This window comes from Vicugna pacos, unplaced genomic scaffold (assembly GCF_048564905.1).
Source record: "Vicugna pacos unplaced genomic scaffold, VicPac4 scaffold_40, whole genome shotgun sequence".
NCBI lineage: Eukaryota > Metazoa > Chordata > Mammalia > Artiodactyla > Camelidae > Vicugna > Vicugna pacos.
In genome coordinates, this window is record NW_027328744.1 from 121,101 (window position 1) to 136,015 (window position 14,915).

Consider the following 14,915-nt stretch of genomic DNA (forward strand, 5'->3'; position numbering starts at 1 on the left):
CTCCTGCTGGCATTTACTGCTGCACCGCTGTTCCCCCCGCCTTCCCGGGCAGCACAGCAATCTCACCTTGACCTGTTTGTGGCCCAGCCTGGACCCCAGAGCTGCTGTAGGGCTGGCTGCCTCCCCCGCCTGGAAGGAGGGAGGGCCCCGCGGGCTCCAGGGACAGCTGGCGCAGAGTGGAGTGGACTCTTTTTGTACCCAACACCTTCTCCCTGGCAGTGGTGGCGCCCCACCCTCTGACCCTGCCCCGCCCACCTCAGAGTCAGGAGGCTGTGGGAGAATGAAGGGCGCTCACGGGGCTCACTGAGAGCACTGCCGCCCTCAGCCCCCCTCAGGGTCTGCCTGGAGCCGGGGGCTGCTGGGCAGCTGACGCGGGGCGGGGGCACGGGCCTGGTCAGTGCAGGGCCTCTCGCTGGACGCCCATGGCCCCCCCTGCACCTCTTCCGTTCCTCACCATGAGACACGGCCACTTCATTCTGGTCATCTAGCTCACGACCGGACACCCCTGTGACTGACAGGCCCCACATGCCCAGTGAGTGTTTACAGACTGAAGCAGCACAGCCATCACTAGATCTAGACACAGGCTGTACCCACCACCCAGGAGGAGCCCCGGGGCCCCTGTGGTCACTGCTGCCCTGAAGGGGTAACCTTGCGTCTGCCCCGTCATCCTAGTTCCTGCTGGTTTGTGAGTTGTGTGCCCGTGAATCACTGCATGCCCTCAAGAGGGTGTGACCACTGGTCCTCCAGGAAGCAGACACTGACACAGAGAGAACGGTGACAGATTCATTAGGGGTGACAATAGGAGGGAACAGAGGCGGCGGCAGGATGGAGCAGCAAAACATTCGGGCCGTAATGCACCTCTGAAATCTTCTCTTACACATCATTGCCACAGCTGAGAGGCCTCTTCAGGTGTCAAATGAGACTGTGCTCTGTAACTTGTGCCGGTGACTGAGACCTCAGAGGCCACAAGGGGGGTGGGGGTGGCGGTGATGAATACCATCTGAGAATTGGTGCTGGGTGTCCCAGGGGGGCAAGACACACCAGGTGGTCCTGGACAAGTACCGGGACGTCTGGAATTCACTGGGACCTGCAGAACAGAAGAGAGAGCTGTGTTGGATGACAGACAAAAGGAAAAACACCTACAGAACCTGAAATGCAATGCAGCAGCTGTCAGCACCGGGCACCCTCCCCTCCACCGGGTGCCCAGACAGCAGCACAGGGCCACACACTCGACCTTGGGGATAAAACACTGTTGCCACACGATACCACCGGTGTCTGTAAGTGGAGGAAGGCGAGAGTCCTGCGCCTGAGACGACGTGCAGAGGTTCCAGCAAATTGATAAAGTAGGGCCTCCCAAACAGGAAGCCTCTCTGTGCAGGACAACCCACCCTGACACCTTCCCCAGCTCCACAGAAGCATGGTCTGCATGAACCAGAAACACAGAGAAAGAAAGGAAGTAAAGGCCTGGTTTTCCGCACATAGAATCAGAGCTGCACCTGGGTAGTTGCTCTGCCTGCAGGACCCTGCCAGACCCTCTCTACTTCCTGCTCACAAAGGGCCCTCCTGCGCCATGCAGGAGCTGCCCCTGGGCGCAATGAGTTCTGAGGAGCTGGGCGTCCCACAGTCCTGTGGGGGAGCTGGCAAAGTGATTCTGAGGGGGCAAGGCTGTCCTCAGAAGGGAGTCAGGCTCTGCTACAATCATCCTTATTCTCAGGGATGTCTGGATTTTAAGTTCGCTAGGAAAAGCACACTACGTTTGTCCTTTGGTAAAGTGAAGGGGGAAGTCTCAATCCTGCAAATAACACCAACGGGATTTTAGCTCATGGAAAATCCCACGGTGTGTGATGAGACAGAGGAGCAGCTCTGACAGCTTACAGGGCAGAACCGACCCAGTGTGGGATAGAGAACATGATGCCAGGACTGTGGTGCGAATTGGTCCTGCAGAGAAGTAGGCATTTTCACTGCGGGCTCTCTCCCTTCCAGCCTCTATTCCCTACTATAAATGCACCATCTCTAAGAGTCAGGCTTTTCTGCCCAGAGTACCACTGGAGGCAGCGGCCAAGACACACTTACCTCCCGAGAAAAGACAAGTGACGGGCTGTGACACCTACCACACCCAGGAAGACTCAGAGTTGCACACAGCACACGGTACAAAGCTGGAGGGCGGGCTTTGCCCCTTTTCAGTCACCGGGATCTGAATGGACATTCTGAACTGGAGAATCACCTGGCCTGAGCCGGGGAACCAGTCAAAAGAATGACGACACAGAAGCCCGTCTCAGTGACCCAGGAGCAACCCCAGGTGCAGGAGGTCAGGAAGGAGTCAGCCGAGCCACGAGAAGTCAGTGTGGAGCGAGGGCTCACCCTCCTCACACTGTTTCGAGAAACCCACAGTCAGAGTCTGCGGGCCCTGGCTTCTAAGCACTCCCTCATGGCTTCTGCAGGCACCACCCAAGGTGACGGGCACCCGGGAGAAGCAGCCCACAATCTCCTAGGCAAGCGTTTGAGTCTGAAAAGGCAGCGACACGCCGCGCCAGATCCGTCACAAACACCCAGTCTACAGACGAGGCAAGGAACGGCTGCCGGGAAAACAGGAAGATCACCTTTCCCAGGACGACGTCCAACAGAGTACGACCACCCCACTTACCTGGGCCTCCGGGGCCGCCGCAGGTGGGCTGGCGTTGCCGGGCCACACCGGAGCCGCACCAGGTCCCATGTGGGCTAAAAACCACAGAAAAGGATGGAGGGTTAGGCTTTCCTGCAAAGACACTGCTGAAGCAAAACAAAACCTTTGCCCCTTCCTTCCTTCCTTCCCCGTATCACACTCGTTTCTTGGAGGAACTGGATACTGACCCCAGGAACTCCTGCATGCTAAGCATGCATTCTGTCTACTGCTGAGCTGTGTGTATACCTTTCCCCCCGGAGCACACTAGCTTCTAGGCACAGAGAAAAAGAAATGCCATCCACGTTCACTAACTTACCCAGTGTGTCAGCTGCGTGCGCTCCACCGACAGAGGTCAGCGTGTTATGATCCGTTAGTTCCTGCGGAGCAGCGTCTACAGTCCCAGAAACGCGTTGTCGTTTTTTGTTTCTTTTTTTCTTTCTCGGGGTTTTTTTGGATTCTGCTTTCGTGGCTTCGGGCTCACTTGCCCTCTCCTAGGAACACAAAACAAGACAGAACAAGAACCGAACTTCAGAAACCATCATGTTCGTACACTTGGTCAGTCAGTCAGGAGGACAACAGTTATTTACCGTAGCCATCAGATCATAAGCCCTATCCTGGCAGAAGCTGGCAGGACAAATGAAAGGCAGATTCTCCTCTCTGTTCTGCCAGAGGCACAGCATCCATGAAAACAAATCAGCACAGAGTTTCTACAGCTCTACAACTGAGGTGAACGGGTACAGTAACGCCGCAAAGGACAGGAGAGTCCGCTGCACGTGGACAGCTCAGGGAATGCTGGGAAGACCGCACTGTTTCGCAAAAGAGTGATCCAGTGCAGAGCGGGGATGTGGAGGGGCTTTGGGGAAGGGCAGCCTGAGTAAAAGGAGCAGGTGGGAAAGAGCGTAAGGCATTAAGAAAACTAGAACACTGTTACTGGCGGTGGAATGGAAAGGCAAAACATGCTGCCTTCAAAATGAAACATCGCTTAATTAATGTCAAGTGAGGACGGCTAAAACAAGCACCAACTTCAAGATACACCTAACTTTCCCAGGGATGAATTTCTTTCCAATATCCTCTAAATAAACTGTAATGGAGAGACCCTGAAAAAAAGAATTCACATACAGACACTGGTTTCACTAGGTGAGTCTGGAAAAATTAACACCAGTGCATTATCCAGTCCTATGGCATTAAGCACACAATCACATCCTAAATTGTAAGTTAAACGTATGTCAAAAATTCTCATCAGCAAATGCAAACGTGAAAATGCACACTCACACCAACCACCGGTTTATGTTTCAGAATCCCCTGATACTTATGTATTCACACAAGGACATTAACAACAAGAGACAGTACCTCCTTAGCAGAGGAAGATCCTTCTCTCTCTTCTCCAAAGTGGCGCACTGACACACCATCTGCAAAATGCAGTTACAGGTACGTTAGTGAGAATATTCACGAATGTAAACTAAAACCACCATATGCGTCTATCTCCGTCCGTGGATATGTCAAAACAAAAGTGGCAGAAAAGAATTTCAAAGAGTTAGCGCATTCTCTGAAACACACGCTTAAGTCACGGTTCGGATATATTTCAAACCAAGTAGTAAGAGGAAAACACGCAAAAAGAATGGGCATCGAAGTTGGATTTGCACACTTCGTATTTCTAACATTTGAAGTTGTTTTTGTCCGTTTTTTTTTCTTTTTTTAAATGGAGGTACTGGGAACGAGCACATGGAATTCTGCACGCTAAGCCAGCATTCTATTTACCACTAACCTATGTCCTTCCCCGAGTAAACTAGCTTCTCGGCATACATAAAACAAAATACAAAAAACTCTTTCACTGTTTGCTACCTTACAAGACATGTTAGTTTGCTGAAGCACAAAAGATCTTTTGAGGCTTTCTTCCCCGTATCGCACTCGTTTCTTGGAGGAACTGGATACTGACCCCAGGAACTCCTGCATGCTAAGCATGCATTCTGTCTACTGCTGAGCTGTTTGTATACCCTTCCCCCCGGAGCACACTAGCTTCTGGCACAGAGAAAAAGAAATGCCATCCACGTTCACTAACTTACCCAGTGTGTCAGCTGCGTGCGCTCCACCGACAGAGGTCAGCGTGTTATGATCCGTTAGTTCCTGCGGAGCAGCGTCTACAGTCCCAGAAACGCGTTGTCGTTTTTTGTTTCTTTTTTTCTTTCTCGGGGTTTTTTTGGATTCTGCTTTCGTGGCTTCGGGCTCACTTGCCCTCTCCTAGGAACACAAAACAAGACAGAACAAGAACCGAACTTCAGAAACCATCATGTTCGTACACTTGGTCAGTCAGTCAGGAGGACAACAGTTATTTACCGTAGCCATCAGATCATAAGCCCTATCCTGGCAGAAGCTGGCAGGACAAATGAAAGGCAGATTCTCCTCTCTGTTCTGCCAGAGGCACAGCATCCATGAAAACAAATCAGCACAGAAAAGTTTCTACAGCTCTACAACTGAGGTGAACGGGTACAGTAACGCCGCAAAGGACAGGAGAGTCCGCTGCACGTGGACAGCTCAGGGAATGCTGGGAAGACCGCACTGTTTCGCAAAAGAGTGATCCAGTGCAGAGCGGGGATGTGGAGGGGCTTTGGGGAAGGGCAGCCTGAGTAAAAGGAGCAGGTGGGAAAGAGCGTAAGGCATTAAGAAAACTAGAACACTGTTACTGGCGGTGGAATGGAAAGGCAAAACATGCTGCCTTCAAAATGAAACATCGCTTAATTAATGTCAAGTGAGGACGGCTAAAACAAGCACCAACTTCAAGATACACCTAACTTTCCCAGGGATGAATTTCTTTCCAATATCCTCTAAATAAACTGTAACGGAGAGACCCTGAAAAAAAGAATTCACATACAGACACTGGTTTTCACTAGGTGAGTCTGGAAAATTAACACCAGTGCATTATCCAGTCCTATGGCATTAAGCACACAATCACATCCTAAATTGTAAGTTAAACGTATGTCAAAAATTCTCATCAGCAAATGCAAACGTGAAAATGCACACTCACACCAACCACCGGTTTATGTTTCAGAATCCCCTGATACTTATGTATTCACACAAGGACATTAACAACAAGAGACAGTACCTCCTTAGCAGAGGAAGATCCTTCTCCTCTCTCTTCTCCAAAGTGGCGCACTGACACACCATCTGCAAAATGCAGTTACAGGTACGTTAGTGAGAATATTCACGAATGTAAACTAAAACCACCATATGCGTCTATCTCCGTCCGTGGATATGTCAAAACAAAAGTGGCAGAAAAGAATTTCAAAGAGTTAGCGCATTCTCTGAAACACACGCTTAAGTCACGGTTCGGATATATTTCAAACCAAGTAGTAAGAGGAAAACACGCAAAAAGAATGGGCATCGAAGTTGGATTTGCACACTTCGTATTTCTAACATTTGAAGTTGTTTTTGTCCGTTTTTTTTCTTTTTTTAAATGGAGGTACTGGGAACGAGCACATGGAATTCTGCACGCTAAGCCAGCATTCTATTTACCACTAACCTATGTCCTTCCCCGAGTAAACTAGCTTCTCGGCATACATAAAACAAAATACAAAAAACTCTTTCACTGTTTGCTACCTTACAAGACATGTTAGTTTGCTGAAGCACAAAAGATCTTTTGAGGCTTTCTTCCCCGTATCGCACTCGTTTCTTGGAGGAACTGGATACTGACCCCAGGAACTCCTGCATGCTAAGCATGCATTCTGTCTACTGCTGAGCTGTGTGTATACCCTTCCCCCCGGAGCACACTAGCTTCTGGCACAGAGAAAAAGAAATGCCATCCACGTTCACTAACTTACCCAGTGTGTCAGCTGCGTGCGCTCCACCGACAGAGGTCAGCGTGTTATGATCCGTTAGTTCCTGCGGAGCAGCGTCTACAGTCCCAGAAACGCGTTGTCGTTTTTTGTTTCTTTTTTTCTTTCTCGGGGTTTTTTTGGATTCTGCTTTCGTGGCTTCGGGCTCACTTGCCCTCTCCTAGGAACACAAAACAAGACAGAACAAGAACCGAACTTCAGAAACCATCATGTTCGTACACTTGGTCAGTCAGTCAGGAGGACAACAGTTATTTACCGTAGCCATCAGATCATAAGCCCTATCCTGGCAGAAGCTGGCAGGACAAATGAAAGGCAGATTCTCCTCTCTGTTCTGCCAGAGGCACAGCATCCATGAAAACAAATCAGCACAGAAAAGTTTCTACAGCTCTACAACTGAGGTGAACGGGTACAGTAACGCCGCAAAGGACAGGAGAGTCCGCTGCACGTGGACAGCTCAGGGAATGCTGGGAAGACCGCACTGTTTCGCAAAAGAGTGATCCAGTGCAGAGCGGGGATGTGGAGGGGCTTTGGGGAAGGGCAGCCTGAGTAAAAGGAGCAGGTGGGAAAGAGCGTAAGGCATTAAGAAAACTAGAACACTGTTACTGGCGGTGGAATGGAAAGGCAAAACATGCTGCCTTCAAAATGAAACATCGCTTAATTAATGTCAAGTGAGGACGGCTAAAACAAGCACCAACTTCAAGATACACCTAACTTTCCCAGGGATGAATTTCTTTCCAATATCCTCTAAATAAACTGTAACGGAGAGACCCTGAAAAAAAGAATTCACATACAGACACTGGTTTTCACTAGGTGAGTCTGGAAAATTAACACCAGTGCATTATCCAGTCCTATGGCATTAAGCACACAATCACATCCTAAATTGTAAGTTAAACGTATGTCAAAAATTCTCATCAGCAAATGCAAACGTGAAAATGCACACTCACACCAACCACCGGTTTATGTTTCAGAATCCCCTGATACTTATGTATTCACACAAGGACATTAACAACAAGAGACAGTACCTCCTTAGCAGAGGAAGATCCTTCTCCTCTCTCTTCTCCAAAGTGGCGCACTGACACACCATCTGCAAAATGCAGTTACAGGTACGTTAGTGAGAATATTCACGAATGTAAACTAAAACCACCATATGCGTCTATCTCCGTCCGTGGATATGTCAAAACAAAAGTGGCAGAAAAGAATTTCAAAGAGTTAGCGCATTCTCTGAAACACACGCTTAAGTCACGGTTCGGATATATTTCAAACCAAGTAGTAAGAGGAAAACACGCAAAAAGAATGGGCATCGAAGTTGGATTTGCACACTTCGTATTTCTAACATTTGAAGTTGTTTTTGTCCGTTTTTTTTCTTTTTTTAAATGGAGGTACTGGGAACGAGCACATGGAATTCTGCACGCTAAGCCAGCATTCTGTTTACCACTAACCTATGTCCTTCCCCGAGTAAACTAGCTTCTCGGCATACATAAAACAAAATACAAAAAACTCTTTCACTGTTCGCTACCTTACAAGACATGTTAGTTTGCTGAAGCACAAAAGGTCTTTTGAGGCTTTCTTCCCCGTGTCGCACTAAGTCTCACATCAGACCGAGTGGGAGACAGGTCTCAGGACCCTGAGGGAGAGACCACAGGCCACGGGTTCGGGTGTTTCTTCCATAACCAATCATCGGCTGTGGAAGGTCAGGGCTCCACTCGCCGCAGACAATGACAGGGGCGGGTTCTCGTCCCGGGAGCCTGGAACGTGGTCTCTGTCGAGGGCCCGTGTGCAGAACCGACACGTCTGCCCTCCGTCAGAGGACCCCCTTTCCCTCTGCAAGAGACACCTCCCTCCCCAGGGCAGGACGCAGAAGATGCGGTCCATTCAAGTGCGTCTGCTAAGGGACCAGAGGGACACGGCCGTGAGCCCAGTCAGGGCCACCTGTGCAAGGGGAAGCCCTGGAGAACGATCAGCCCTTCTTCTGCAGTGACTCAAGGAAGAAACAGAGACATATGCTTTCCTCTTACCGAGCGGAGCAGCTGCTGGTGGTGGGTGAGGCTGTGCAGGGCACCCAGGGGGCCCAGGTGCAGGTGCCCCGCTGGGCGACGTCAGGCCGCACACGGGGCCGCACACGGGGAAGCCCACGTGACATGGTCCTTGGAAAGGTTCGGGCCCTCCACCACACAGGGTGACCTGCAGGACAGAAGGGAGAGCTGGGTTGGATGACAGACAAGAAGCGCCGACACCGACAAAAGGCGACACCCAACGCAGCAGCTGTCGGCACCGGGCACCCCTCCCCTCCACCGGGTGCCCAGACAGCAGCACGGTGCCACACGCTCCATCCAGCCCTCTGGGGCCTGCCCGCAGCCTGGGCCGCACAGGAGGACACGGGGATAGGACACTGACGCCGCACGTCGCCACCGGTGTCTCCAAGTGGAGGAAGCCAAGGGTCGTCCTGCCCGAGAGTATGCGCACACAGCTTTCAGCACACGGACAAAGTCACACCTTCCCAACAGCCAGCCGCTCTGGGCAGGCCGGCCCTCCCCGCCACCTTCCCCAGCTCCACGGAAGCTTGCCCGGCGCAGACCAGGAACACGGAGACAGGACGCACGTGAACAGCTCATTCCCCACACGAGCAAGCAGAGCCGCACCTGGGTCACGGCTCTGCCTGCAGGGCCCTCCTCCGCCCCGCAGGGGCTGCCCCTGGGCGCAAAGAGCCCTGGGCAGCTGGGCATCCCGGAGTCCTGCGGGGGAGCTGGCCAAGGGCTCCTGAGGGGACAAAGCTGTCCTCAGAAGGGACTCAGGCTCCGCTACAACCATCCCTATCCTCAGGGACGTCTGGATTTTACGTTCGCTACGGAACGCACCCTACCTGCGTCCTACGGGACAGTGACGTGGGGAGTCTCAATCCCACACCTGACACCAAAGGGACTGTGCTAGCTCGTGCGCAAGACCCCACGGTGTGCGATGAGACCGACGAGCAGCTCTGACAGCTTCCAGGGCAGGCCCGACCCGGCGCAGGGTGGGGAACACAACGTACGCACTCTGGTGCGCATCGGACTCCCCCCGCAGGGAAGGAGGCATTTTCACGGCGGGCTCTTTCCCTTCCAGCCTCTACTCCCTGCTACAAACGCTACTACTCCCTACTACAAATTCCCTACTACTACCGTCTCCGAGAGTCAGGCTTTTCTGCCCAGAGTACCACTGGAGGCAGCGGCCAAGACACACTTACCTCCCGAGAAAAGACAAGTGACGGGCTGTGACACCTACCACACCCAGGAAGACTCAAAGTTGCACACAGCACACGGTACAAAGCTGGAGGGCGGGCTTTGCCCCTTTTCAGTCACCAGGATCTGAATGGACATTCTGAACTGGAGAATCACCTGGCCTGAGCCGGGGAACCAGTCAAAAGAATGACGACACAGAAGCCCGTCTCAGTGACCCAGGAGCAACCCCAGGTGCAGGAGGTCAGGAAGGAGTCAGCCGAGTCACGAGAAGTCAGTGTGGAGCGAGGGGTCTCCGTCCCACACAGTCAAAATCTTCAGTCCTCAGCCCCTAAGCACCCCGCCTGACAGCTTCTGCAGTCATCACCCAAATGGGTGTGCCCACGGCTCCTGGCCAAGAGTTCGACTTCGGACAGGAGTGACACAGTAGACATGTCATAGGACACACATTCCGGAGACGAGGCCAGGAAAGGCCGCCAGGGGAAAAACAAGGTGAAAGTTCCCAGAAAGATTTCCAACAAAGAATGACCGCGGCATTTACCTGGGCCTCCACGGCCGCCGCAGGTGGGCAGGTGCTATCGTTTCTCACCGGAGCTGCACCAGGTCCAGAACCTGACAGAAACCACAGAGAGGACAGAGGATGACGTTCTGCTGCGTAGCCTTTGCTCAAGCAGAACAAAACTTCCAAGCCCTGGTTCAGCGCATTACACTCTTTCCCACGCCAGACGACAGGGAGGCTGGGCTCCGGGCCCTTGAGGAAGAGACCACGGGCCCCCGGTACAGGTGTTTCCGCCATGAATCATCGACTGCGGGAGGTCAGGGCTCAGACCGGCCGGACAGAACACTGAGCCGGGCCTCATCGCTCCCAGAGCCTAGTACGTGCTCTCTGCTGGAGGCCTAAGTGGAGGTCTGACATTTCTGCCTTTTGTCAAAAAGCTCTTTTTTTCCCTCACTACAAGAGACCTGCTTCCCAGGTGAGGGTGGGGAAGTGACACGGTCCATCAAACGTGCGTGCTAAGAAAGTAGACGAACGTCACCATGTCTCCAGCCAGGCTTCCCCAGGCACTGCAAAGCCCCGGAGTGAGATCTCCCCTTGTTCTGCAAGACTCAACAAGGGAAGAGAAACACATGCTCTCATCTTACCAAGTGGAGACATTGGTGGCTGTGGCTGAGGCCCCAGAGGCCACGGGACTGGTCCAGGTGGAGGTGGCCAATAGCCCCAGAAGGGTGGCACTGGGCAGCTAATGGGGCTGGCCACGCGAGCTGGTCCTGCGAAAGGAGGGGGCTCTCTAGCCTCCACAGTGACCTGTGCAACAGAAGGGAGAGGTGTGTTGAATGATAGACCAAAGGACCAACACCGACAAAAGCTGAAACCGAACTCAGCAGCAGTCAGTACCGGGCACCCTCCCCTGCACTGGGTGCCCAGGCGGCAGCTAGGCGCCACGCACTCCACCTGCCCCGGGGCCTGCCTGCGGCCCAAGCTGCAGAAGAGGCCTTGGGGACAAAACACTGTCGCCACACGTCACTGTGATCACAGGGCGTATGTATCCCGGAATACACAATCCATAGACAAGGCCAGGAAAGGGTTGTTCGAAAGGAAAATGGTAGTTCCACAGATAATTTCAACACAAAATGACCACTGGAACACAACTGGAAAAAATTATTTACCTGGGTTTCCTCTGCCTCCTGAGCTGGGAAGGCGGGGCCATTCCTCACTGGGGCGCCACCAGGCCCTGAAGCTGTAAAGGGAGAGCAGCGCTGAAGGCAGATTCTCTCTGACAGAGGCCGTGCGGGGGAAGCACAAGCCCTCCGTGCCCTCCCCCAGGAGCTCCCACTCCCGTCCACGCCCTGGGCTCTGCACAGAGGCCGCGGGTCTCCCTCACGCCTCAGGTGGCCCCGAGGATGAGGGAAGACTGGACCCCTGACCCGTGACTAGGACACCACAGAGCCCTGCTTCAGGTGTTTTCATAGCTAATCACCCTGGATGGGGGCTCAGGGCTCAGATCCCTGGCAACCGGCACTGACACAGGGGACTCACAGCACAGTTCAGGGAAAATCAGTCTGTACACAGGTTACACATTAAAGAAGAGTCTTTCATAGGAAAAGTATCAACAACCCCTGACCGTGAGCTCCACCTTTTCCTCCTTGGCCTGTTGGTAAACTGCTAAAAGCCTTCTGTCTGACAGGACATGTCTTGTATAAGTGACCAGATGTCATGTAAACATTTATGAAAGAAGCGGCCTCAATGACTTATGTTGTAATAATCGGCAAAAGAATGGTGAGTTACATGGAGAAGCTGGTGGAAGACTTTAGAGTTACACGTTAACTCTGGGAGAGGGAGGCTACGTAGTCATGTCACTCACTAAACTGGCTACTCTAGGTCACTGTGCAAGGTTTTTTATAAGAACGAAGGGACCTGCAAATTTAGTGAAGAAATGCCTGCTGCCTTAAAGCAGGTCTTGAATAGAATATTTATCCACCAAGGCAAATGAAGAAAAATGTTTTTCTCTTTATGACATACTGCTTTCATTCTAAAACGTCGTCCATGTTATTTTCCTGAAATGAGAAGAAAATTCAGCCTTCAACACCATGTCCAGGCGGGAAGAGGGGGCTGAGGCTCACATCTTCTAGCGCACAGAAACCAGCCACGCCAGCCAACCAAGAGCCTGGGGGGCGGCCCGCAGTCCCTGGAGGGGCGTGAGCTCCACCACTCACAGGGGACACAGCCCTGCTGGCTGGTGGCATGTGAAGAAAACAGCATCTTGTCACCCAGCTGTGAACCTGTTCCCTGCAGTGAGTGTGTGGTGTGGTGTCCAGGAAACCCGACGACTACCCACAGGGACAAGTAGCCCACTGGGCGGCTCCTGCTGCAGAAATGGAGCTGCCGCACTTCACAGTGCGCTCCTTACCTCTCAGGGGAGGGTGCAGCCTGTGTGGTCCTCCTGGGGTGGGCTCCTGCCTCATGTATTCCTCTACCTGCCTCCGTCTGCAGGTTGCATCCAATCTTAAAGATAAAGAATGGCTTCAATACAAATTACACCACCAATTCCTCTACTAGGTACAAAACCACCAGTCCTTAAAAATCTCAAAACACTCATAAAAATTCTGTACCTCTGTTTCAGGTGGGCAACTTCCCTTTGCAACTCATCGTCTTCCCTCCTCAGCTCAGAATTTTCCCTTCTGAGCTGAGAATTTTCTCTTCTGAGCTGAGAATTTTCCCTTCTTAGCTCAGAGTTTTCCCTCTCCAGCTCCTGAGCCCTGAGCTGTGGGAGAAAAACACATCCATGTTCAGTTGTGGCCGACTGTGCACAAAGGGAAGGAAGGAAACAAATTCTTACCAAGCTGTCTTGGGCCTCCTTCTCGGCAAGAGCAACCTGAAAAAGTCAACACATCAAGAAACACCCCATGGCAAGGGGTTCTCAGGGCCACAGTAACCGTCTGCATCAGGTGCTGAGGACTCGGTGTGTCAGGAGGAAGGCAGGTTACCTGGTGTCTCCAAGTGATCTCTGCTTCCCGCATTTGCCCGTGACATTCTTCAAGCCTTAGCCTATGAGTTACAAATTGTTCCATAAGAGAAGACACAATGCTGGGTATGCTGTTAAATAACCTGCCCCAGCCCACGTTATATGCACTGCACACTCACACACATCATCTCACCGCTCACGGCACACTGCACACGGCTGCAGAAGCACAGCAGGTACAAAACTGTCGCCGCAGCCACCCCTCCCGTCACTGTCACTGAACGCCTGCCGGGTCCTGTGCGGACAGGACACAGTTCCCCCTCCCGTTCTCAGCATTTCCCTCACGTGTCCTGTGCTGAGCATCTTTCATCACAAAGCTTGATTCCTCCTTTCCTTACATCCTGACCCTACTTCTTACAAGTGGGTCTCCCCAGCGGCACGGGCATGTCTACTGGTGCGACTGACACTATACCAAACTGCTGTCCTCAGGGTGAGAACGGTTTATAGCACCTTCAGAAACATCTCTGTGAACAGTCCTTCCACTCAGTCTGGCCAGCACTGGGGACCAGGAAATTCTTAGTAACTTAATACTTTTTAAAGTTAAACCTTTAACTTAACATGTGTAAAACTTAACACTTTTTCTTCTGTGTGAAGCATGTATACAAATGTCTTTTGTTTGGGTCTGTGTATGATACTGCGTCTAAACATTTTAGAAAAGTTTTCAAAAAATCCAACAGGGGTTTTCAGAGCCGCGGGTGTGGAGGAGCTGAACTCACTTGTACAGTTGTGTCTTCTCTTCAGCCAACTTCGCCCTCTCGTCTGCTGCCAACAGCTGCTGCTTTCCCACCAGCTCACATCCGTTCATGTCCACCTTCCTGAGAGGGGAAAGAAACTCTGTGAAATTCTGCCAGTTTCCCTCCCAGAAATTGGAAGGGAAGAATTCAATGTTCCTTCTGCCCTTCCCCATAAATGCTCAGACTGACAGATACAGAAGAAAAAATTAAAGGCCCCCACTAGTAGATATGAAAACATGACACTTGGGCCTCTGGCAAGTGTTTGGTATCTGGGCTTCCATTCAGCGCCCCCATCCCTACTCATTTGTGCATAAAGTAAACACACATGAAAAGCCCACGTAAGATGCGCTCTGTGCCCCGCACCCCAGGCTCAGGCTCCTGTGACGGGGACAGCGCGAGCTCATTGTGTTTCAACGTGGGAATCAGGGTCTGACCAAGTCATCACAACCAAACACATTAGGGTAAAGCAAGCGTTCATGACTTGTTTGATTTCTCCCACAGAGAACCCTGATTTCAATCAAAGCCTGGGGCAAAACCTGATCATTTAGAAAATATAAGGAAACATATGTTTTTGAAAGCAGGTTAATGGGTGTGATGTCCATGACCTCCTCTTGAGAATGACAGGAAACTCTGGACAAATTATGAAATCCATGATTGAATGTACCAAATTGCTAACAAGCCAGGAAGGAACATGAGGCCAAGATGGAGAAAAAGGAAGCCCAGGACTGGGTCCACCTTCCCCGGGGGTCACCCGCTAACTGCAGAGGAAACCACTGAGATGCAGAGCAGCCCAGCAGCTGGTGCCCCCCACGCACGGGCACCGCAGTCAGACAGCTGGAGCTCACGGCCCGTCAGCGAAGGCCTTAGCTGGGATCCACGAGAGCTACGTGCCAGGAACAAAGGTGGACAGGAGACACACGGGCCTCAGGAGGGCTGGCTGCACTGACTGATCTCAG

General features: G+C 52.0%; 1 protein-coding gene and 1 long non-coding RNA gene across 5 annotated transcripts in view; one reads left to right on the plus strand and one right to left on the minus strand.

The window, feature by feature from the left end:
- Window positions 1–14,915, plus strand: part of LOC140694581 (uncharacterized) — a 29,252-nt gene that overhangs the window by 9,680 nt on the left and 4,657 nt on the right. For 2 of the 3 annotated variants that reach the window (XR_012070165.1, XR_012070166.1), the window contains exon 2: window positions 3,959–7,595. The exons of the other annotated variant lie outside the window; for it this stretch is intronic. This is a non-coding gene — a long non-coding RNA (uncharacterized lncRNA). The remainder of the gene's footprint in view (window positions 1–3,958; window positions 7,596–14,915) is intronic. 3 annotated transcript variants of the gene reach the window in all.
- LOC140694577 (uncharacterized) overlaps window positions 770–14,915 on the minus strand; it is a 365,332-nt gene continuing 351,186 nt past the window's right edge. For both annotated transcript variants that reach the window (XM_072957738.1, XM_072957737.1), the window contains 9 exons: window positions 8,508–8,673; window positions 7,515–7,576; window positions 6,478–6,652; window positions 5,763–5,824; window positions 4,726–4,900; window positions 4,013–4,071; window positions 2,979–3,153; window positions 2,645–2,718; window positions 770–1,087 (listed from right to left, as the gene is read on the minus strand). In XM_072957738.1, coding sequence (XP_072813839.1) covers window positions 881–1,087; window positions 2,645–2,718; window positions 2,979–3,153; window positions 4,013–4,071; window positions 4,726–4,900; window positions 5,763–5,824; window positions 6,478–6,652; window positions 7,515–7,576; window positions 8,508–8,673 — 1,155 coding nt within the window. In that variant the 3' untranslated portion in view covers window positions 770–880. The remainder of the gene's footprint in view (window positions 1,088–2,644; window positions 2,719–2,978; window positions 3,154–4,012; window positions 4,072–4,725; window positions 4,901–5,762; window positions 5,825–6,477; window positions 6,653–7,514; window positions 7,577–8,507; window positions 8,674–14,915) is intronic.